Source organism: Oncorhynchus mykiss, chromosome 28 (genome assembly GCF_057628025.1).
Source record: "Oncorhynchus mykiss isolate SJ-2025 chromosome 28, ASM5762802v1, whole genome shotgun sequence".
Taxonomy (NCBI): Eukaryota; Metazoa; Chordata; class Actinopteri; order Salmoniformes; family Salmonidae; genus Oncorhynchus; species Oncorhynchus mykiss.
Window position 1 is genome coordinate 39985001 of NC_143049.1, and position 24553 is coordinate 40009553.

The window sequence follows — 24553 nt, forward strand, 5'->3', positions numbered from 1 at the left end:
GACTGTTAGCAGAAAGTATTGAGTGCTGTCTACACCTTAAATCTCCCGCCCTTTGACAAGAGGTTACTAAAAAGCCAACAGTGTTGAAAAAGGTCAAAGGTAAAAAAAGTAATACTCACACATTGCCAAATGTGAATGCCAAAGTGTCAATGGACGCGTATATCTCGCCAAATATAGCAGTTTTGTTTTCCTGGTTGACCTCCTTGACGTTAATGCCTGTTGGAAAGTGATTAAAACCACATGAGAACTTCAACCAGAGACCAAGTCACATTCTTCAGCCAGCCAGCAAACAGGCAACAAAAACAGTCAGAGCGTTAGCCTGGTCATAAAGATAAATAATGGACACACACACACACACACACAAAGATGGCTGTCATGTTAGATCAACACACGATTATTGCTTCATTCATTGGTCTGATTGAATTCAATTAACAGTCATTTCATTCGTTCATTATTTAATTAAATCATTCATTCATTGGGTCCTACAGTAAATTAAGCATTTAAGAAATAAGCTACATTTATTAACTTCCTAGCTTCTGTAGATGCAGATAGTGAGGCAAATGTGTATTTGGTTGTATTATTATTTTGGTTTTCATGGACTTGAGAAAAGTTGTTGACCCTCCACAATCACTGTGACAACACCATTCAGTCTGTTCAAACGACTGGCACACAGCTCAGACATCCATGTATACCTCCAGAAAACATGCCACCAGAGGTCTCTTCGCGGTCCCCAAGTCCAGAACAGACTATGGGAAACACACAGTACTACACAGAGCCAAGACTACATGGAACTCTATTCCACAGTACTACACAGAGCCAAGACTACATGGAACTCTATTCCACAGTACTACATAGAGCCATGACTACATGGAACTCTATTCCACAGTACTACATAGAGCCATGACTACATGGAACTCTATTCCACAGTACTACATAGAGCCATGACTACATGGAACTCTATTCCACAGTACTACATAGAGCCATGACTACATGGAACTCTATTCCACAGTACTACATAGAGCCATGACTACATGGAACTCTATTCCACAGTACTACATAGAGCCATGACTACATGGAACTCTATTCCACAGTACTACATAGAGCCATGACTACATGGAACTCTATTCCACAGTACTACATAGAGCCATGACTACATGGAACTCTATTCCACAGTACTACAGAGAGCCATGACTACATGGAACTCTATTCCACAGTACTACATAGAGACATGACCACATGGAACTCTATTCCACAGTACTACATAGAGCCATGACTACATGGAACTCTACTCCACAGTACTACATAGAGCCATGACTACATGGAACTCTACTCCACAGTACTACATAGAGCCATGGCTACATGGAACTCTACTCCACAGTACTACATAGAGCCATGACTACATGGAACTCTATTCCACAGTACTACATAGAGCCATGACTACATGGAACTCTATTCCACAGTACTACATAGAGCCATGACTACATGGAACTCTATTCCACAGTACTACATAGAGCCATGACTACATGGAACTCTATTCCACAGTACTACATAGAGCCATGACTACATGGAACTCTATTCCACAGTACTACAGAGAGCCATGACTACATGGAACTCTATTCCACAGTACTACATAGAGACATGACCACATGGAACTCTATTCCACAGTACTACATAGAGCCATGACAACATGGAACTCTATTCCACAGTACTACATAGAGCCATGACTACATGGAACTCTATTCCACAGTACTACAGAGAGCCATGGCTACATGGAACTCTACTCCACAGTACTACATAGAGCCATGACTACATGGAACTCTATTCCACAGTACTACAGAGAGCCATGGCTACATGGAACTCTACTCCACATCAGGTAAAGCAGTCAAATTAGATAAATAAAATACACCTTATGGAACCACAGGAACTGTGAAGAAACACACACACAGTAATATTGTTGTATGGTGGTATTATACATGTTGTATTGTAGATGTGTTGTGGTGTAATAATGTTATATGATGTACTGTTTTATATTTTGTTTTATATGTAATGTAAATGCCTTAATGTGTTTTGGACCCCAGGAAGAGTAGTTGCTACCTTGGCAGGAACTAATGGGGATCCCTAATAATCCCAGGAAGAGTAGTTGCTACCTTGGCAGGAACTAATGGGGATCCCTAATAATCCCAGGAAGACTAGTTGCTACCTTGGCAGGAACTAATGGGGATCTATAATAAACTCCAGGAAAAGTAGCTGCTGCCTTGGCAGGAACTAATGGGGATCCCTAATAATCCCAGGAAGAGTAGTTGCTACCTTGGCAGGAACTAATGTGGATCCCTAATAATCCCAGGAAGAGTAGCTGCTGCCTTGGCAGGAACTAATGGGGATCCCTAATAATCCCAGGAAGAGTAGTTGCTACCTTGGCAGGAACTAATGGGGATCTATAATAAACTCCAGGAAGAGTAGCTGCTGCCTTGGCAGGAACTAATGTGGATCCCTAATAATCCCAGGAAGAGTAGTTGCTACCTTGGCAGGAACTAATGGGGATCCCTAATAATCCCAGGAAGAGTAGTTGCTACCTTGGCAGGAACTAATGTGGATCCCTAATAATCCCAGGAAGAGTAGCTGCTGCCTTGGCAGGAACTAATGTGGATCCCTAATAATCCCAGGAAGAGTAGTTGCTACCTTGGCAGGAACTAATGTGGATCCCTAATAATCCCAGGAAGAGTAGTTGCTACCTTGGCAGGAACTAATGTGGATCCCTAATAATCCCAGGAAGAGTAGTTGCTACCTTGGCAGGAACTAATGGGGATCCCTAATAATCCCAGGAAGAGTAGTTGCTACCTTGGCAGGAACTAATGTGGATCCCTAATAATCCCAGGAAGAGTAGCTGCTGCCTTGGCAGGAACTAATGTGGATCCCTAATAATCCCAGGAAGAGTAGTTGCTACCTTGGCAGGAACTAATGTGGATCCCTAATAATCCCAGGAAGAGTAGTTGCTACCTTGGCAGGAACTAATGTGGATCCCTAATAATCCCAGGAAGAGTAGTTGCTACCTTGGCAGGAACTAATGTGGATGTGTCCCTATGGACCGGAACAGTCAGGGTTGTCCCTTTGGACCGGAACAGTCAGGGTTGTCCCTTTGGACCGGAACAGTCAGGGTTGTCCCTTTGGACCGGAACAGTCAGGGTTGTCCCTATGGACCGGAACAGTCAGGGTTGTCCCTTTGGACCGGAACAGTCAGGGTTGTCCCTTTGGACCGGAACAGTCAGGGTTGTCCCTTTGGACCGGAACAGTCAGGGTTGTCCCTTTGGACCGGAACAGTCAGGGTTGTCCCTATGGACCGGAACAGTCAGGGTTGTCCCTTTGGACCGGAACAGTCAGGGTTGTCCCTATGGACCGGAACAGTCAGGATTGTCCCTAAGGACCGGAACAGTCAGGATTGTCAGTCAGGGTTGTCCCTATGGACCGGAACAGTCAGGGTTGTCCCTATGGACCGGAACAGTAAGGGTTGTCCCTTTGGACCGGAACAGTCAGGGTTGTCCCTATGGACCCGGAACAGTCAGGGTTGTCCCTATGGACCCGGAACAGTCAGGGTTGTCCCTATGGACCCGGAACAGTCAGGGTTGTCCCTATGAACCCGGAACAGTCAGGGTTGTCCCTATGGACCAGAACAGTCAGGGTTGTCCCTATGGACCCAGAACAGTCAGGGTTGTCCCTATGGACCAGAACAGTCAGGGTTGTCCCTATGGACCCAGAACAGTCAGGGTCGTCCCTATGGACCAGAACAGTCAGGGTCGTCCATTTGCAACGTTTCTTTGTGTCCAAATTGTTTTATTGGAAATCTTGTTGAAGCGCAGGAGAAGAGAATGGTGCTAACCAAAGCATCAGATTATTATCAGGTAATTTTCATACACGTTAATATATAAGTTTCCAATTCATATGTACTAACAGGTCACAGACTCACTGAGCCGGTCAAGACTACAGCCATATTTCCTTTCCTGTGAGCAGTCTGAAAATACACTGTCCAAATGCTTTGAAGGAATATTGAGGCCACAGAGACTCGACGACTCTTCCAGAAGATGGCGGCGCACACATTAGCTTTCTCACACAGGAAACAGTTCAGATCAGAGAGAGACAGAAGCCAGGCTGAGGAAGCCCAATAAAACATGCAGAGAGAGAGAGAGAGAGAGAAAGAGAGAGAAAGAGAGAGAGAGAGAGAGAGAGAGAGAGAGAAGAGGAATCAGACATCACATAGTAGCTTCCTGTCTCTCCGCCACAGGAAACGACTCAGGCAGCTTGAAATCTTAGACAACACTAGAGAAAAGCTTTAAAAAACAACCACTGCAACAACAAAACCAAAAAAACGTACCCGCTCCGTCTCTCTGTCCGGTCAACGGTCTGTCCGGTCAATCGGAGAGCACACTCCTGGCTCTGTTGTCTATGCTCTCCTCTGCCCTCCCAGTACAGAAGAGGAGTCTTCTCTTTCTTGACACTTAACACTTTTTCCTTATGCAGCAGAGCCGACAAAAACCAAAAGACACAAAAACTGAAACAAAAAGTCAAATTTCTGGTCCCCTTCAGGATGGGGGTTGGAGAAGACGGGATCTCCACAGCCCACGTTCCAGGCCAGCACCTCAGGTGGCCGAGGGGGTGATAGGAGGTGTAGAGCGTGCCTCCCTGCCGTGCGCCTCCCTGCTGTGAACGCTAGACAGCTGCTGTGCTGTACTGGCCCCAGTAGAGGCAAGAGTGCGGAGTGTCTTCCTCAGGACATCCTGCAGTCCTACAACAATGATACCACCGCTGGCTGCCACCAATCACAACCCGCCAAATATGGGAACTGCATCATTCACGCCCAGGCCAGGACGCATTGTGGCTTTCCTTTCTTAAGAGCATGACAACACTCTCTGTGATCACAATGAGCCTGTTGCAGAGTTTCTCTTAGTGTGGTAGTTCTTCTGTCATTCTGTCTGTGATCACAATGAGCCTGTTGCAGAGTTTCTCTTAGTTTGGTAGTTCTTCTGTCATCCTGTCTGTGATCACAATGAGCCTGTTGCAGAGTTTCTCTTAGTTTGGTAGTTCTTCTGTCATCCTGTCTGTGATCACAATGAGCCTGTTGCAGAGTTTCTCTTAGTGTGGTAGTTCTTATGTCATTCTGTCTGTGATCACAATGAGCCTGTTGCAGAGTTTCTCTTAGTTTGGTAGTTCTTCTGTCATCCTGTCTGTGATCACAATGACAGACTGTATTTTTCTTGACAGAGGATGACAATTTATGGGCTCATTGGTGTATGATAAAGGGTATCCATTAAACTGCAAAAGTGTATTTCTTTATCGAGTGAAGAAAGATGGCTAGAATAGGATCGAGAGAGACAGCAGAGAGAGCGAGAGAGAGACAGCAGAGAGAGCGAGAGAGAGCAGAGAGAGCGAGAGAGAGAGAGAGCAGAGAGAGCGAGAGAGAGAGAGAGCAGAGAGAGCGAGAGAGAGAGCGAGAGAGAGAGCGAGAGAGAGCGAGAGAGAGCGAGAGAGAGCGAGAGAGAGCGAGAGAGAGCGAGAGAGAGAGAGAGAGAGCAGAGAGAGAGCAGAGAGAGAGAGACAGCAGAGAGAGCGAGAGAGAGCAGAGAGAGAGAGACAGCAGAGACAACTGTTTTAGAACACAATTAAACTGTGAAACTTTAAACTCTAAACTCAGAACCCATAAAGCACAGTACAACAGCAAGCAGCTGACACTAATTGAAGAGTCTATAAACACAAACAACTTCTGGCAAAATTGGAAAAAAACCTAGGAAAATCTAAACAAGCGGAATTAGAGAAACAAAAATGATGACGCTCTACAACATTAAATTGATGCAAAGACAGAACAATGCTAAAATCAGGAGAAATTTAATGGATTCGAAAACGCTATAAAATGACAATCAAAATCCATTGGACTTCAATTACTGACCAGGAGCTACAGGCCCTCAAATAAAAAAATTTAAAAAATCATGCAGACCTGATGGCTGCTCAAACTCACTAGTGCAAAAATAATTGATATTGGCTATATTAAAACTGTTTAATTTGATCCTGAGTGTAGGTTATTTCCCTGACATCTGGAATCAAGGACTCATAACTCCAATCTTTAAGAACAGAGACAAATTTGACCCTAATAATTACAGAGGCATTTGTGTGAACAGTAAGCTGGGGAAGGTATTATGTAGTATTATAAATGTAAGAGTTCTAAACTTCCTTAATAAGCACAATGTCTTGAGTAAAAGACAAATTGGATTTATATCAAAATAATGCATGACTGATCATATGTATCCCTCACACACCCTGATAGATAAACATGTCCACCAGCATTTGATTCTAATTGGCATACAGGACTGTTCTACAAAGTTACTGAAAGTGGTATAGGGGGTAAAACATGACATAATTAAATCAATGTACACTGGCAATACGTGCAGCATCAAAATTGGCAAGAAAATAACATAATTATTTAATCAGGGGCGGGGCCTTTGCCACGGTTGCAATCTGAGCCCTGCACTCGTCAATATTTACATCAAAGAATTGGCCACAATTCTAGAAAAATCCTCAGACCCTGGTGTTAGTCTCCACAATTCAGAGGTACTCTTCGCAGATGTCCTGTGCCTGCTGTCACCCACAGCACATGGCCTACAGCAGAGCCTGGACCTGCTAGAGCAGTACTGCCAGACCTGGGCCCTGGCGGTAAACCCCCAAAATACTGAAATAATGATTTTCCAGAGAAGATCCAGATCTCAGGGAATTAGACCAAAGTTCTCAATTGGTACAAAATATATAGGGTACTGCACACACTACAATTACTTAGGTTTAAAAACAATCTCAACTGGACACCTTAATGAGGCAGTGAATGAACTGAGGGAGAAAGCATGCAGGGCATTCTACATCATAAAAAGTTTATATAATTCTAATTGAAAATACCTTACGAAATGAATGTGTCATTGAACCAACTACACTTCATGGCAGCAAGGTGTAGGGTACACTTGCAAAACAAGATTTCACCAAATGGGACAAACACCCCATTGAAACACTGCATGCAGAGTTCTGTAAGATTCTCCTACATGTCCAGAGGAAAACTACAAACAATGCATGCAGGGCAGAATTAGGTCAACATCCACTAATAATAAAAAAAGGAACTAAGTTTTGGAAACATCTAAAATACAGCGACCCCCTCTCATATCATTACCAAGCCCTGCAATGCCAAGAGCTGAGCAAAGAAAATAGTCCCCTCATCCAGCTGGTCCTGGGGCTGAGTTCACAAACCTGTTCTACTAACACACTGAAGCCTCAGGACCAGAACATCCAATCAATCAGGATAAACCAAATTACAACACAGTCAAAACAAAACTATAATGCTTACTGGTATAAGATGAGGGACAGTGTCTGGCAGACCAATCAACCTGCACATGTCCTATGTGCTAATTTGTGACGCTATAAAAGCACAGTATGGGAGGAGCTTCATGTCATAACTATCTTCACAGTGTGATGCTATAAAAGCACAGTTTGGGAGGAGCTTCATGTCATAACTATCCTCACAGTGTGATGCTATGAAAGCACAGTATGGGAGGAGCTTCATGTCATAACTATCTTCACAGTGTGATGCTATGAAAGCACAGTTTAGAGAAGAGAGAAGAAAGGTGTATCTAGCACGGTAGAGATAAAACAAGAGGAAAGGCTCCTGTATAGACAATGTTTCTAATGAACTAACTTCTCACTATGGCTGAACATTGCGATGGTTGTAAACAACTGTAGTTAAATTCTATAGTTAAATTCTTATTTTCAATGACGGCATAGGAACAGAACGACATATTTTTACCTTGTAAGCTCAGGGATTTGATCTTAGAACCTTTTGGTTACTAGTCCAACGCTCTAATCACTAGGCTACCTGCCTCTAACCACTAGGCTACCTGCCTCTAACCACTAGGCTACCTGCCGTCCCTACACTCTAACCACTAGGCTACCTGCCATCCCTACACTCTAACCACTAGGCTACCTGCCGTCCCTACACTCTAACCACTAGGCTACCTGCCGTCCCTACACTCTAACCACTAGGCTACCTGCCATCCCTACACTCTAACCACTAGGCTACCTGCCGTCCCTACACTCTAACCACTAGGCTACCTGCCATCCCTACACTCTAACCACTAGGCTAGCTGCCGTCCCTACACTCTAACCACTAGGCTACCTGCCGTCCCTACACTCTAACCACTAGGCTACTACCTGCCAAACCACTACCTGCTGCCCCATATAGTGCCAGGTCAGGATCTTCTCTGGTTTTAATTGGTCGATAAGAGCTGAGTGTCACGTGATGCTTAGGACGTGTGTGTGTGTGTGTGTGTCTGTGTCCCGTAACTTCTGGCAAACACCCAAAGCCCCCAGGTGTCACAACTGCAAGACACACACAATCAAAGGATGTTTGGTTAACAGGAGACATGAATGACGCAGGATTTACAAAGCTTCACCAGAGACTTATCAACAACCCTTTGACTGTCCATCTCCTACGTTCCACTAATTCATCCCTCTCTCTCCTTGCTGGTGTCCAAGCAGAACTCACCGCCTAGTGGCCAGTATTAGGAACTGTATGATTTTTTTTTTGTTATGTTTTATTGAAGGCTGTTTTTATAAAAGGTGATGGAACAATAAAGTTGATTCAATTTCAAATACCCCTCTTGCTACATTCGATATTTCCACTAGAGTGAATGAACTGAAGAACCTGACAGGATCAGTGGTTTCCATGGTGATGACGCTTCTTGGTCTCCTTCTGAATTATAAGCACTTTATAATTATAAGCACATTTTAAAAAGCGCCTCTCACATCGTAAACATGAAGGAGATGAAACATTCTTAAAAGCGCCAAAATGCTGTTCGGGACGCATCAATAGATAAGCTGGTGTCTGCTAGACAAAAAAAAAAAATTAAATAATTTGATGCTTATTTTAACAATGAAAGGGCAAGGAAATCGGTCAAATTAAAATAAATTTGGACCTAATCTGTGATTTCACATGACTGGGAATCCAGATATGCATCAGTTGGTCACAAAAGTAGGGGCGTGGATCAGAAAACCAGTCAGTCTCTGGTGTGAATAACATTTGCCTCATGCACCGCGACACATCTCCTTTGCACGCTGTGGAATGTTGCTGGATACTGGTGGGAACTGGAACACGCTGTCGTACACGTCGATCCAGAACATTCCAAACATGCTCAACGGGTGACAGCTGAGTATGCAGGTCTTGGGGAAATGTTCAGCTTCCAGGAATTTAATGGCACGACAATGGGCCTCAGGATCGCTTCACGGTATCTCTGTTCATTCAAATTTCTAAATCGAGAAAATGCAATTGTTTTCGTTGTCCGTAGCATATCCCAGATCATCTGCCCGGTACAGTTGAAAGAAAAAAGAAACTGGGATTCATCCGTGAAGAGAACATTTCTCTAGCGTGCCAAAAGGCCATCAAAAAGGTGACCATTTGCCCACTGAAGTCGGTTACGACAACGAACAGCAGTCAGATCAAGACCCTGGTGAAGACAAACGAGCACAAAGGTGAGCTTCCCTGAGATGGTTTCTGACAGTGAGCTGGATGTGGAGGTCCTGGGTTGACGTGGTTACAAGTCAGTGGCGGTCGCTGCCGTTTAAGACGAGGGAGGACGCACATTTATTTTCCATGAACACGACCTTATTTCTACTACAGCCTATTGGATGACTGTCATTCATAGTCCATTCACCCAGTTCAATGTAACAGTGATAGGTTTAGGTTACTGTCATTCTTATTCACCCAGTTCAATGTAACAGTGATAGGTTTAGGTTACTGTCATTCATATTCACCCAGTTCAATGTAACAGTGATAGGTTTAGATTACTGTCATTCATATTCACCCAGCTTGATGTAACAGTGGTAGGTTTAGGTTACTGTCATTCATATTCACCCAGTTCAATATAACAGTGATAGGTTTAGGTTACTGTCATTCATATTCACCCAGTTCAATGTAACAGTGACAGGTTTAGGTTACTGTCATTCATAGTCCATTCACCCAGTTCAATGTAACATCGATAGGTTTAGGCTACTCCATGATACTAGAATGTTCCCTATCCCCATCATGAGGTTGCTACAACCTAGCCTATGAATGAAAGTTTACAACGTTACAGTACCAGTCAAAATTTGGACACACCTACCCGTGTTTTTCTTTATTTTCTACATTGTAGAATAATAGTGAAGACATCTAAACTATGAAATAACACATATGGAATCATGTAGTAACCAAAAAAAGTGTTAAACGAATCAATATGTATTTTATATTTCAGATTCTTCAAAGTAGCCACCCTTTGCCTTGATGACAGCTTTGTACACTCTTGGCATTCTCTCAACCAGCTTCATGAGGTAGTCACCTGGAATGCATTTCAATTAACAGGTGTGCCTTGTTAAAAGTTCATTTGCGGAATTTCTTTCCTTCTTAATGCGTTTGAGCCAATCAGTTGTGCCGAGCTCAATTATAATCCACATTTCCTGTTGCTGCAGGGTTATTTTCATGCTTTAGCAAAAAGGCTCAAATGAAAATTCTGTATGTAGCCTAGCAGATATTTATAATATGGAAAATGTATGGTAGAGAACCTACGGTAGCAAGTAGTTTGTCTAACTAGCATGAGTATACCTACTCCCTCCCTCCCTCCACACACACACACACACACACACACACCAGCCCTTCCCCGCCCTGTTGCGCAGCATAGCAGCACCGGCCCTGCCAATTCGCACAGAAAACAAGATTATTTTCCCCACACAAAACGATATTATTCAAATAGAGAGAAAAAAATAATAATAATAATTAAATGCTCATCCATATTGTGTTTGATGCTCGGTTTTGGTGAAGTAGTAAAAGTGGGTGAGAGTCGTGCCGGCTATGTTATGATGGTCTGATTTGTACGGCGCCTCACAATCATCACGTCACAAGACGGGGTCTTCAAATAGGACTACGGCACATCAAAAGGGAACTGGAGCCCACTGTTCAGATGGGTTAAATGGGAACTGGAGCCCACTGTTTAGATGGGTTACATGGGAACTGGAGCCCACTGTTGAGATGGGTTAAATGGGAACTGGAGCCCACTGTTGAGATGGGTTAAATGGGAACTGGAGCCCACTGTTGAGATGGGTTAAATGGGAACTGGAGCCCACTGTTGAGATGGGTTAAATGGGAACTGGAGCCCACTGTTGAGATGGGTTAAATGGGAACTGGAGCCCACTGATGTCTTGATCTTTTCAAAATGTTTCTCCCCGGTCCCTAAACATCTTTCCATTTCCTTTACAGCCGGTCGGACTGATGTCTTGATCTTTTCAAAATGTTTCTCCCCGGTCCCTAAACATCTTTCCATTTCCTTTACAACCAGTCGGACTGATGTCTTGATCTTTTCAAAATGTTTCTCCCCGGTCCCTAAACATCTTTCCATTTCCTTTACAACCAGTCGGACTGATGTCTTGATCTTTTCAAATCTTTTCAAAATGTTTCTCCCCGGTCCCTAAACATCTTTCCATTTCCTTTACAACCGGTCGGACTGATGTCTTGATCTTTTCAAATCTTTTCAAAATGTTTCTCCCCGGTCCCTAAACATCTTTCCATTTCCTTTACAACCGGTCGGACTGATGTCTTGATCTTTTCAAAATGTTTCTCCCCGGTCCCTAAACATCTTTCCATTTCCTTTACAACCAGTCGGACTGATGTCTTGATCTTTTCAAAATGTTTCTCCCCGGTCCCTAAACATCTTTCCATTTCCTTTACAACCAGTCGGACTGATGTCTTGATCTTTTCAAAATGTTTCTCCCCGGTCCCTAAACATCTTTCCATTTCCTTTACAACCAGTCGGACTGATGTCTTGATCTTTTCAAAATGTTTCTCCCCGGTCCCTAAACATCTTTCCATTTCCTTTACAACCAGTCGGACTGATGTCTTGATCTTTTCAAAATGTTTCTCCCCGGTCCCTAAACATCTTTCCATTTCCTTTACAACCGGTCGGACTGATGTCTTGATCTTTTCAAAATGTTTCTCCCCGGTCCCTAAACATCTTTCCATTTCCTTTACAACCGGTCGGACTGATGTCTTGATCTTTTCAAATCTTTTCAAAATGTTTCTCCCCGGTCCCTAAACATCTTTCCATTTCCTTTACAACCGGTCGGACTGATGTCTTGATCTTTTCAAATCTTTTCAAAATGTTTCTCCCCGGTCCCTAAACATCTTTCCATTTCCTTTACAGCCGGTCGGACTGATGTCTTGATCTTTTCAAATCTTTTCAAAATGTTTCTCCCCGGTCCCTAAACATCTTTGCAGGTATGACCGAGAATCATTTAGTTGACATGGGTAAAGTTACACATTCATTCTCTTAGTTATGACGTCCTGGTGAACCAGGCTTTATTTAGTCTTCCAGGGCAACATATGACAAAAAAGAAAGTTGCATGTATCTAATTATAGACAAGTTGACTACCAAAAATGTCAGATATTATAAGCAGAATCATATCTAAATGAGACAACAACAAAACATCTCAAATCTTCTCAATGCTGCCTGCAACAGTAACTATTGTCAGTGCATGCATGGCCGACAGTTGCTAGTCAGAGCACCTCCTGAACGAGTATTAATTCTGCTGTAGAATTAATTACGGCCAGGTCGAACGACTAAAATGAACTGGAAAAAAAAATATATATATTTATATCTCGAGTCTGTAAACAGTTGTTCAAAAAGAAAGAATGGTTGGCAAACTGCTCCTCACTAGGACCCGGCTCAGCAAGCAATGAGCTGACTTTCCCCCCCCCGCCCCCCGAACAGCTTTCAACAGAATAAAAAATAAAACTACATCCCAGTTTCCTTCAACCATACTGTTGATTGATCAAGAAAGATCCGTTTGACTCTGTACTGCGCTGGGACACATCTGTTAAGAGTTGGTAGTTGGCACCTAGGACTTTTAACTGTTTCTGAAATGTTGTCGATGTGAGAATAAATGATAATTGTTTACACAGTGCCACGCTGACGAAAGGCATTCTTAGTTTCTACTTTCTACAAACCAAGATGTGATCATTCCGCAGAGGGAGAGATTCTTCTCTTGGCTTCAGCACAAGAATGTTCCAGAAGTTTGTAGATCTGCATACCAAATGGCACCCTATTCCCTAAATAGTGCACTACTTTAGACCAGGGTCTATAGGGCAGTAGTGCACTACTTTAGACCAGAGTCTATAGGGCAGTAGTGCACTACTTTAGACCAGAGTCTATAGGGCAGTAGTGCACTACTTTAGACCAGAGTCTATAGGGCAGTAGTGCACTACTTTAGACCAGGGTCTATAGGGCAGTAGTGCACTACTTTAGACCAGGGTCTATGGGGCAGTAGTGCACTACTTTAGACCAGGGTCTATAGGGCAGTAGTGCACTACTTTAGACCAGAGTCTATAGGGCAGTAGTGCACTACTTTAGACCAGAGTCTATAGGGCAGTGGTGCACTACTTTAGACCAGGGTCTATAGGGCAGTAGTGCACTACTTTAGACCAGGGTCTATGGGGCAGTAGTGCACTACTTTAGACCAGGGTCTATAGGGCAGTAGTGCACTACTTTAGACCAGAGTCTATAGGGCAGTAGTGCACTACTTTAGACCAGAGCATATAGGGCAGTAGTGCACTACTTTAGACCAGGGTCTATAGGGCAATAGTGCACTACTTTAGACCAGGGTCTATAGGGCAGTAGTGCACTACTTTAGACCAGGGTCTATAGGGCAGTAGTGCACTACTTTAGACCAGGGTCTATAGGGCAGTAGTGCACTACTTTAGACCAGGGTCTATAGGGCAGTAGTGCACTACTTTAGACCAGAGTCTATAGGGCAGTAGTGCACTACTTTAGACCAGAGTCTATAGGGCAGTAGTGCACTACTTTAGACCAGGGTCTATGGGGCAGTAGTGCACTACTTTAGACCAGGGTCTATGGGGCAGTAGTGCACTACTTTAGACCAGAGTCTATAGGGCAGTAGTGCACTACTTTAGACCAGGGTCTATGGGGCAGTAGTGCACTACTTTAGACCAGGGTCTATAGGGCAGTAGTGCACTACTTTAGACCAGGGTCTATAGGGCAGTAGTGCACTACTTTAGACCAGGGTCTATAGGGCAGTAGTGCACTACTTTAGACCAGGGTCTATAGGGCAGTAGTGCACTACTTTAGACCAGGGTCTATGGGGCAGTAGTGCACTACTTTAGACCAGGGTCTATAGGGCAGTAGTGCACTACTTTAGACCAGGATCTATAGGGCAGTAGTGCACTACTTTAGACCAGGGTCTATAGGGCAGTAGTGCACTACTTTAGACCAGAGTCTATAGGGCAGTAGTGCACTACTTTAGACCAGAGTCTATAGGGCAGTAGTGCACTACTTTAGACCAGAGTCTATAGGGCAGTAGTGCACTACTTTAGACCAGGGTCTATAGGGCAGTAGTGCACTACTTTAGACCAGGGTCTATAGGGCAGTAGTGCACTACTTTAGACCAGAGTCTATAGGGCAGTAGTGCACTACTTTAGACCAGAGTCTATAGGGCAGTAGTGCACTACTTTAGACCAGAGTCTATAGGGCAGTAGTGCACTACTTTAGACCAGAGTCTATAGGGCAGTAATGCACTACTTTAGACCAGGGTCTATAGGGCAGTAGTGCACTACTTTAGACCAGAGTCTATAGGGCAGTAGTGCACTACTTTAGACCAGAGTCTATAGGGCAGTAGTGCACTACTTTAGACCAGAGTCTATAGGGCAGTAGTGCACTACTTTAGACCAGGGTCTATAGGGCAGTAGTGCACTACTTTAGACCAGAGTCTATAGGGCAGTAGTGCACTACTTTAGACCAGGGTCTATAGGGCAGTAGTGCACTACTTTAGACCAGGGTCTATAGGGCAGTAGTGCACTACTTTAGACCAGAGTCTATAGGGCAGTAGTGCACTACTTTAGACCAGGGTCTATAGGGCAGTAGTGCACTACTTTAGACCAGGGTCTATAGGGCAGTAGTGCACTACTTTAGACCAGAGTCTATAGGGCAGTAGTGCACTACTTTAGACCAGAGTCTATAGGGCAGTAGTGCACTACTTTAGACCAGGGTCTATAGGGCAGTAGTGCACTACTTTAGACCAGAGTCTATAGGGCAGTAGTGCACTACTTTAGACCAGAGTCTATATGGCAGTAGTGCACTACTTTAGACCAGGGTCTAGAGGGCAGTAGTGCACTACTTTAGACCAGGGTCTATAGGGCAGTAGTGCACTACTTTAGACCAGGGTCTATAGGGCAGTAGTGCACTACTTTAGACCAGGGTCTATAGGGCAGTAGTGCACTACTTTAGACCAGAGTCTATAGGGCAGTAGTGCACTACTTTAGACCAGAGTCTATAGGGCAGTAGTGCACTACTTTAGACCAGGGTCTATAGGGCAGTAGTGCACTACTTTAGACCAGGGTCTATAGGGCAGTAGTGCACTACTTTAGACCAGGGTCTATAGGGTAGTAGTGCACTACTTTAGACCAGGGTCTATAGGGCAGTAGTGCACTACTTTAGACCAGGGTCTATAGGGCAGTAGTGCACTACTTTAGACCAGAGTCTATAGGGCAGTAGTGCACTACTTTAGACCAGGGTCTATGGGGCAGTAGTGCACTACTTTAGACCAGAGTCTATAGGGCAGTAGTGCACTACTTTAGACCAGGGTCTATGGGGCAGTAGTGCACTACTTTAGACCAGGGTCTATAGGGCAGTAGTGCACTACTTTAGACCAGGGTCTATAGGGCAGTAGTGCACTACTTTAGACCAGGGTCTATAGGGCAGTAGTGCACTACTTTAGACCAGGGTCTATAGGGCAGTAGTGCACTACTTTAGACCAGGGTCTATAGGGCAGTAGTGCACTACTTTAGACCAGAGTCTATAGGGCAGTAGTGCACTACTTTAGACCAGAGTCTATAGGGCAGTAGTGCACTACTTTAGACCAGGGTCTATAGGGCAGTAGTGCACTACTTTAGACCAGAGTCTATAGGGCAGTAGTGCACTACTTTAGACCAGAGTCTATAGGGCAGTAGTGCACTACTTTAGACCAGAGTCTATAGGGCAGTAGTGCACTACTTTAGACCAGAGTCTATAGGGCAGTAGTGCACTACTTTAGACCAGGGTCTATAGGGCAGTAGTGCACTACTTTAGACCAGAGTCTATAGGGCAGTAGTGCACTACTTTAGACCAGGGTCTATAGGGCAGTAGTGCACTACTTTAGACCAGAGTCTATAGGGCAGTAGTGCACTACTTTAGACCAGGGTCTATAGGGCAGTAGTGCACTACTTTAGACCAGGGTCTATAGGGCAGTAGTGCACTACTTTAGACCAGGGCCCATAGGGAATAAACATGTATATGTAGACCTAAATATCTTCTTTCCTGAACGTTCAACAGTACAGAGTTGGAGAAAACCAAGTCATATCATCCAAAAGAACTAATCGGACGTGTGGATGAGGTGGCCTGTGTGGTCTGACGGTTAGAGCCGCAGACCACAGCATGTACACCAGGGGAGGCTGCTCAGAGGAGGACGGCTCATAACAATGGCTGGAACAGAGTGAAGGGAAAGGCATCAAACACCTGAAAAGATTGTGTTTGATACCATTCCACTATATCACTATACTATATATCCAGCCATAGCCACGAGCTTGTCCTCCCAAATTAAGGTAGAACCAACCTCCTGTGAAAAATAACAATATAACAAATATAAATCCGACCTTTGACTTGACCTCTCTCCTACCTTTCCTGTCCTGTCCTATCTATATATATAATTAAATGAAAATATGAGGATACTAACCTTTGACCTTAGCGATGACGGTGCCAGCGGCCCTGAGGATGTCTACAGAGTTGAGGGTGTGGTGTTTACCGATGACAGACTTGAGAACTCGCAGCAGCTCTCCCAACCTCTCCTGTACCCGCTGAGGGAGAGCATCACGGGACTCTGGAAGAGGAGGGGGAAAAAAAAGAGTCAATGTGTCAAGTAAAATCTTTTAACAGAAGAGTCGATAACTTCATTACGTAGTTGTCATAGCCGTCCTGGCTTTCTGGGGGGGGGGGGGGGGGGGAGTTGAGAAAGAGAAACAGTAGAGTATTGACATCAATTAAAACATAGGAGAGAGATCTGAAACAATAATGATCCCACCACTAACACTGGCAGCTGCGTCATTCAAGGCCATAGAAGAAGCCATTGTTCCCCACTGACAAGCCTGTAGGATGTGTGATCACCATCAGCCTGTTAGGTCTAGTGCCGTGCTCACGTGTCCAAAGGGGGGGGGGGAACGACTTCCGTGCGTTCATGTGCTCGGTAAGGAACACAAGAACCATTCTCACTATTGACAGTCGAAATCGCGGCCATGTTTGTTGCTATTTTCAGTGGTACGTGACGTCAGAGTTCAGCATGTGGGAAAGATCGGGGTCCAGAGATCATTACCCGAGTTTCCAAGTTGGAGAGGTCGTTCAACGTGCATTTCTCCCAGTAAGAAGGTCGTGTTTACAAAGTTCCAGACATGACGTGAAAAGTGGCATACGTGCTTTGGAGTGAATTATACTTTGTATTTTTGACTAGATTAGAAAAAGGTGTTAGCTTGGAATTTTGTCCATTTGTAATTTTACCACAATAGATTCTAGGTTACATAACATCCATGTAGAATCTGTAAGATAAATCAGAACTATGACCTGTTCCATTTTGACCCTCAGGTCACACCACTGCAGAGAACGCCTGGCATTGTTTTAGTGTTTACCGACACCCACATACGAGACAGCAATAACGTAGCTATTAATGTCATTAGATGGAGGCATCTGTCACGTTTCTGTCTCTAAACTGGGGTTGTGTAATACAGGAAACTACAGCAGTCGCGGTCAAGAGATACTGCCAACGACCGTTTGTGATGAAAATGTTCCACTTTAGTCGACAAGTAAAATAAATGGTTTTGTTTTGTTTTTAAATGAAAGAAAAGTAAAACAATCTCGCTGTACAGAGCAACAACTGACGATTAAGTTCAATGACTGGCCTCATTTGTGCCAATCAGGTGATAGGCTAGTACTTAGACAAAGGGTAGGCTATTCCATCCTTCACTATGAACAGTATTAAGGATCACACCTGAATTCTAACAGGGTTGTTGACAGCTACCCAGTGGGCAGAAACAACTGAAAGGGGATGTTTCGTTGTCTCTGTGTGGAGTAAATCAGCAGTGGGTCTTGATCTGCGTCCCAAATAGCACCCAATATAGTGCACTAGTTTTGACCAGACTCCATTGGGATCTGTATAGAGATATATATATAGAGAGAATAGGGATCCATTTGGGACAAGCCTATGGCTTTGGTAAGAAGAGAAATGAGTAGGAGCCTAGTTCTATAGTAATCTGCTGTGGGTCCCAGGGATATTGGCACCAGACAGTAGGTGAGTTCATGTCTGAGTGTCTCACCCACTGTTTAGGACTGACTGACGATGTGATACAGCGCCTTGCAAAAGTATTCACCCCCCTTTAGCGCTTTTTCTCTTCTGTTTCATTACAACTGTCATGACGTTGGCCTGGGGGTCTAGGTTTATGACAGTCATAAATACCTCTCCCCAACCTTTTTCCTCTCTCTACACTACTGATGTGACTATTGAAAATCCCTTGGTTAACATAGAGATTCTGGGGAACATCAGAAGGTGGGGGGGAAATTAACTATATTCTGGTAATCCGACCAATTGAACATATGCGGTGGTACTTAATGAATGTGATGTCAGTTCGGTTGTCATCTGAGACATTCTCATCAATGATAGGATGACATAAACTCTACAGTGGAAAGTCTGCACATTGTTGTTATCGGTTTCACATGGAATTGTTGTTCAATTTAAATGTTTGAATATGAAATTATTGGTGAAAAGATTAAATGTAATTTTAGCTTCCAAATGAGAGATTTGGGTTTTCATAAGGTTAGGTTAGAGCTCTGCTCAATCAGTGGCCCGCCCCTGTGAAGAGACGTGGGTTATAAAACGTGGGCTAGGAAAGAACAGACAGAGTATCCCGTCTACCACACAACAACGTTACTACAACGTATTCAATTTACCACATTCTTCAAAGGACAAAGGACTTCTACCACCAACCTACCGAAGCGCAGCTCAGAGTAAATATTTATTGCATTTTCCTTTTCCAAATGAGCGGTAATTTAGAATGCATAAGATACTGTATTTACGATAGCACAGCTTCTCCCTTTGTCCCTCAGTCTTCCCGCTCTTTCACTCAAACCCAGCCCCTTCTCTTTTGTGTAACTAGCCGTCAGATCTGTTCCGCCCGCTAGGGACGTTTTCCTTTATGACGTAATTTGTAATCAAGTTATGATTTAAATATGTGTGTGTAATTCTGTGTGATTAGTTAGGTATTTAGTAAATAAATAAATAATTAAACCCAATTTTGTATTGCTGATTCAACTTATTAGCCAGGGTTCGTGAAGATTACCAAGAACTGACAACTTTCAGATGAGACTGAATTAAGGTGACGATTAATATTGACTGCTATTGATGTCAAATATTACTAGGTCTTTAAGAGTTTATTCGGAAGATAACAGCTCTATAAATATTATTTTGTGGTGCCCCGACTCTCTAGTTAATTACATTTACATGATTAGCTCAATCAGGTGATATTAATTAAGGAGAAAGGATTTTATAGAATAGCATGTCATATTACTTAATCCAGCATAGCAAAAGACACAACACAACGTATAATTGAAATAGATTTTTATTTGGATTTCAACGGACATACACAAAATAGTCCAAAATAGTTTCATCTGTTCTGTGTCTAAGTGTCACATGATCTCGGTATACATACACCTGTTCTGAAAGGCCCCAGAGTCAACAACACCAGTAAGCAAGGGGCACCACCAAGCAAGCATCACTATGAAGACCAAGGCGCTCTCCAAACAGGTCAGGGACAAAGTTGTGGAGAAGTACAGATCAGGGTTTAATTATTTTAAAAAATATTAGAAACTTTGAACATCGCTCCGAGCACCATTAAATCCATTATTAAAAAATGGAAAGAATATGGCACCACAACAAACCTGCCAAGAGAGGGCCGCCAACCAACACTCACAGACCAGGCAAGGAGGGCATTAATCAGAGAGGCAACAAAGAGACCAAAGATAACCCTGAAAGTGCTGCAAAGCTCCACAGAGGAGATTGGAGTATCTGTCCATAGGACCTCTTTAAGCCGTACACTCCACAGAGCAGGGCTTTACAGAAGAGTGGTCAGAAAAAGCCATTGCTTAAAGAAAAAAATAAGCAAACACGTTTGGCGTTTACCAAAAGGAATGTGGGAGACTCCCCAAACATACGGAAGGTACTCTGGTCAGATAAGAACAAATTCTTATTTACAATGACGGCCTACACCGGCCAAACCCTGACCCAGACGATGCTGGGCCAATTGTGCACCACCCTATGGGACTCCCAATCACAGCCAGTTGTGATACAGCCTGAAATCAAACCAGGGTCTGTAGTGAAGCCTCTAGCACTGAGATGCAGTGCCTTAGACCGCTGCGCCACTCTGGAGCCCTGTACTAAGCCTATGGTAGCTAGAGGTAGGCCTATCAATTCTTACAACATGATACAGAAAGAGCCCCGCCCCCTCTCACACCAAGCCCCGCACTCCTGTCACTCAAGGAGAGAGCAGTTTCTCGACCACGTGAGTCTAGAGAACTTTCTTGCCGTTCCCTCTGCATGGTCAGATGGATGCAGAGAGATGTTGGTGACATGCTGCTTTCCCCAAGCCTTCTAGAATTACACTATTAGTTTGTATCCTACTGTCTGCTAGTTTGTCTATTCTTAGCAAGGTGTTGTTAGAAATACATTTTGTTAACCGCTAATGCTAATCAATCGTTAGTTAGCTGCAAACGTAGCTAGCTAGCGAATACAGCCTGGTACTAGTGCTGGTGTAGACCTAGATAAGCACGTTGTTTGTGCAACGGTATCTTCTAAATCAGAGAGGAATAGGCGAAGCATGAATATGCTAGCGAGCTATACGGAAGTAAGAAAACTTAATGTAACATCTAATTAAGTTCTCCTGGAAACATGACCAACACTTTGGTTCCTACCCTGTCAATAACTCCTCCCTGGATTATTAATTAATTGTCATGTCAAACAACAATGGATTGAAGGAGCTGCACACGATATTCCAACTATAGAATTAAAACAATAATTCTATTTCCATGACTCCAACAGTTCATCAAATAACTAGGCCTACATTTTTGCCCATATTATGGAGCCCTGCGTGACACAGTGTGGAAATTATGATAAAAGTGCAGAAATGTATAAATAATTTTAGTTTGGAGTTGGATTGAAACATTATAAAACATTGAGAATGGAAAAACCCCCATTGAAATCACTTATATTTTATATGTGTTGCCCCATCAAGCATTTTTATAACTTTTATTGTTAAAAACAAAATACCATCAAAAATATTGTGATATGATATTTTGGCCATATCACCTAGCCCTGAATTGTGGGGGGGAAAAAATGTTTTCAAAGCAACTACGGTTATTCTAGCAACATAGAGGAGAGTCACAGCTTTCTGGGAGTATATTGTTTATTTATCACCTCCTCAATATTGAGTTCACGGCACCAGCCAGAGTAGTAGTATTGTTTGATGCAACACTGATAGCCATGTAGGGTAATTGATTAATCTATCTAGCAACAAATATTATATTTAAAGTTAATCTAGTGTTTTGAAGTTCCCACTTCCTCAGGTGGTGAATAATATAGCCTAGGCCAATATATAAAGAAGTTGGCAAATTAAATCTGATCATTCTGGATCATATTTTGACAGGTTGCACATCAAAATATCAATCAATCATTCCCTGGATATTAGATGAACTAGCTTGTCTAGAGCCCTGCACTAATGACAAGTAACTAATTTATTGTTGTATTTATCATTATCGCGCAAAATGTATATATTTATCGCGATGTGACGTTTTGGACCTGATTCTGTGGAATCACTGACCCAGCGGACAGGACAATGGTGATAGATGGGAGCGCTAAGCTAACGTTGTGCCAGCACCGAGGTAGTCAACCCTCTCCCAAGAGCTGACACTCAACTGGTTAGCTAGCCTGGCTGGAACAAGCTTTTTGTTATAAATTTTGTTATACAGACTGACAGAAAACACAAACATTACTTATTCTGTGAAACCTTGGCACGAGGTATGCTACTGTATTTAGCCTAAAAACCATGACAACCAACCAACCAATCACCCACCCTGCCACACACTAAGTACTAGTACTGAGGTCTATAACTTCCTTTCTGGTCTCACCTATAGGTTGCCATTTGGTTCAAAGTTGTGCACTAAGTAGGGAATAGGGGGCCATTTTGGCACTGACTCACCTTTAGAATGGCAGGTTTCTTTAAGGCTGAGCAGCACGTCTGCAAACCTCCGCACGTCGTTCAACAGCTGCATGACGTAGTCCGGATCCGCCCCAGGCGCTCCTGCCACGGTGAACCCCAGCCCCACACTCCCCAGAGGAGGCCTGGAGCTCCGGCCCATGTCCCAGGTCTTTGTCGACCCAGCCGACGGTGACCCTGTGTTGGGGTTGGAGAAGCGAGACAGGCCCTGGGTGGAGCTGGAGCGATGCTGTTTGGTCTGTTTAGTATTACTCTCTCCTCCTCCTCTTCCTCCTCCAGTGTCACTGCTCTTCCGTAACATCCCAGCGGGTCACTGCCACCGGTGAAACTACCTAGAATACGCTACAGGCCACTGGGCGGTGTTACACCCCATGTGGGTGGTCCAGACCGGTCCCGGTTTGGGGCCCTGAAAAAAACAGAGGCTGTGTCCTTTTATTTGTTCTACTACATTTACAAAATAGTTATTTAACTTTATTTTCCTTTTCTGTCATATCACATGTTTGTTTTGTAGCTTGTATTAATAACATGAAGATAAAAACCTAGCCAATTACCAGGGTTGGGTAGGTACATTTCTAAACGTAAATCTGTTACAGTTACAAGTTACCTGTCCAAAAATCGTAATCAGTAACGTTAACCTTTGTATTACCCCAAACTCAGTAAATGTAATCTGATTATTTGCAGTTACTTTCCCCTTAATAAGATACATTAGAAGAAGACAAAAAAGGATCCATCAAACGCATTTGGTGTGTCATCATAGTAGTCGAGGTCACATTTGCTCAGGTGGAAAAAAACTTAAAACATGCCTCTTATTTTCAATGCCGAATTGAATGTCATTAATCAGAAAACTTAAGGTGTCATAATATATGTATATATATATATATATATAAATAAAATCTTCCAGCAAACATCCTTTCTGAATTGAAAAGTCATCCAACGTGTAATTATCTAGTTTTTTTCCAAAAAAGTATTAGAAATCTGATTACAATGATTTAGCTGGTAACGCAACAGAATACAGGTAGTTCTTTGTAATCAGATTACATGTAATCGGTTTCTCCCCAACCCCCCGGTAATTACAGCGCAGTTCGTAAACCCCACGTTACATTGTTCTTACAACTGAATGCATTTGTTTTTAATAAGGCGACTGTAAAACAAAACGACACCCGACATAGACTACATTTTACATTCAAAAAAGAAGCAGCTCAACGCCAATTTATTTTGTGGAATTAAAAGTAAATGATAAAACTCTAAACCAAAATGACCTGATCCAAAAAAAAAGCTATTCATAAATTGCGACTAACGTTAAAGCTAACTCGAATGGTGCCCTGGCCTGTAGCCTTTCTTATTGCTATCAAAAAACAACAACATAAACTCACCTGGCTTGTCCTTCAATAGTATTGCAACCAAAATTCTCAATAAATGTTTTTTTATCCTTCATTAAAATCCACCCCAGGAAAAAAAGAGAGAGAAAAGTATGTTTTTTTCGGGAGGAGAATAGCTTTGTTCGTGTGTGTGTTTATCAGAGGGTTTTTGTAGAGCAACGCTGAGAGTGAAGCTCTGCGGTCACAACTCTCCGTTTACTCGTCCAGCTTCAATCATGTGACTTTGAAAACGACTTGTTCACTGGCAGACTGAAGGACAAAACGCTTCTTCTAACGTCGCTTTTATTCTACTGTGCTTCTCGTCTTCAACTCTGCTGAAATGTTGTTGTTTTTATTTTACACCGTGAACACCGTGAACCGCGACTGCCTGGTGTTGTTGTTATTTTAAAATCCCTGTAAATAAAGTGTTATGTGGAATATTCAGTGATCATTACTGAGTTATATAGCGTTACATAACTGCGGGAAGAAGGGGGTGCTGAGAGTGAAGTCTGAAATTGTAAAAAAAAAAAAAATGAAATTAAAAAAAATAATATGAATTAAATAAAAAATAATTCACAAAAGTACTGGGCCTTTACTAGTCCTGTATTAGCTTACCACCCTATCTTCTAATAACGGCTTTGTGAGTGCTTAAGCCACTTTAGTAACACTGTCTGTAATCACAGATAACGCATTTTACTGAACCACACAAATAGTGTACTGTATGTAGCCTATTACATGACTGTTAATTAATGTGCCATTTTTTGTCAAATGCTCCATGTAGGCCTATGCAGCTATAATG

General features: G+C 43.1%; 1 protein-coding gene across 1 annotated transcript; it reads right to left on the minus strand.

Moving 5' to 3' along the window:
* Positions 1-100: 100 nt before the first annotated feature.
* On the minus strand, positions 101-24176 carry LOC149971181 (rho GTPase-activating protein 29-like). The gene is made up of 4 exons (XM_090225290.1): positions 23770-24176; positions 22379-22802; positions 16822-16965; positions 101-216 (listed from the first exon to the last, which is right to left on the minus strand). Exons 2-4 carry the CDS (start codon positions 22695-22697, stop codon positions 116-118), a joined length of 564 nt encoding a protein of 187 aa, XP_090081416.1. The 5' UTR covers positions 22698-22802; positions 23770-24176; the 3' UTR covers positions 101-115.
* Positions 24177-24553: the final 377 nt, after the last annotated feature.

What these genes read in the sequence shown, in the direction of transcription:
- LOC149971181 (XM_090225290.1), bottom strand. Translation starts at nt 22,697, where the DNA reads ATGTTACGGAAGAGCAGTGACACTGGAGGAGGAAGAGGAGGAGGAGAG. An exon ending in AGAAACCTGCCATTCTAAAG is followed by an intron (nt 16,966 to 22,378) that starts GTGAGTCAGTGC and finishes CTCCTCTTCCAG; the next exon opens with AGTCCCGTGATGCTCTCCCT. An exon ending in CGTCATCGCTAAGGTCAAAG is followed by an intron (nt 217 to 16,821) that starts GTTAGTATCCTC and finishes ACTTTCCAACAG; the next exon opens with GCATTAACGTCAAGGAGGTC.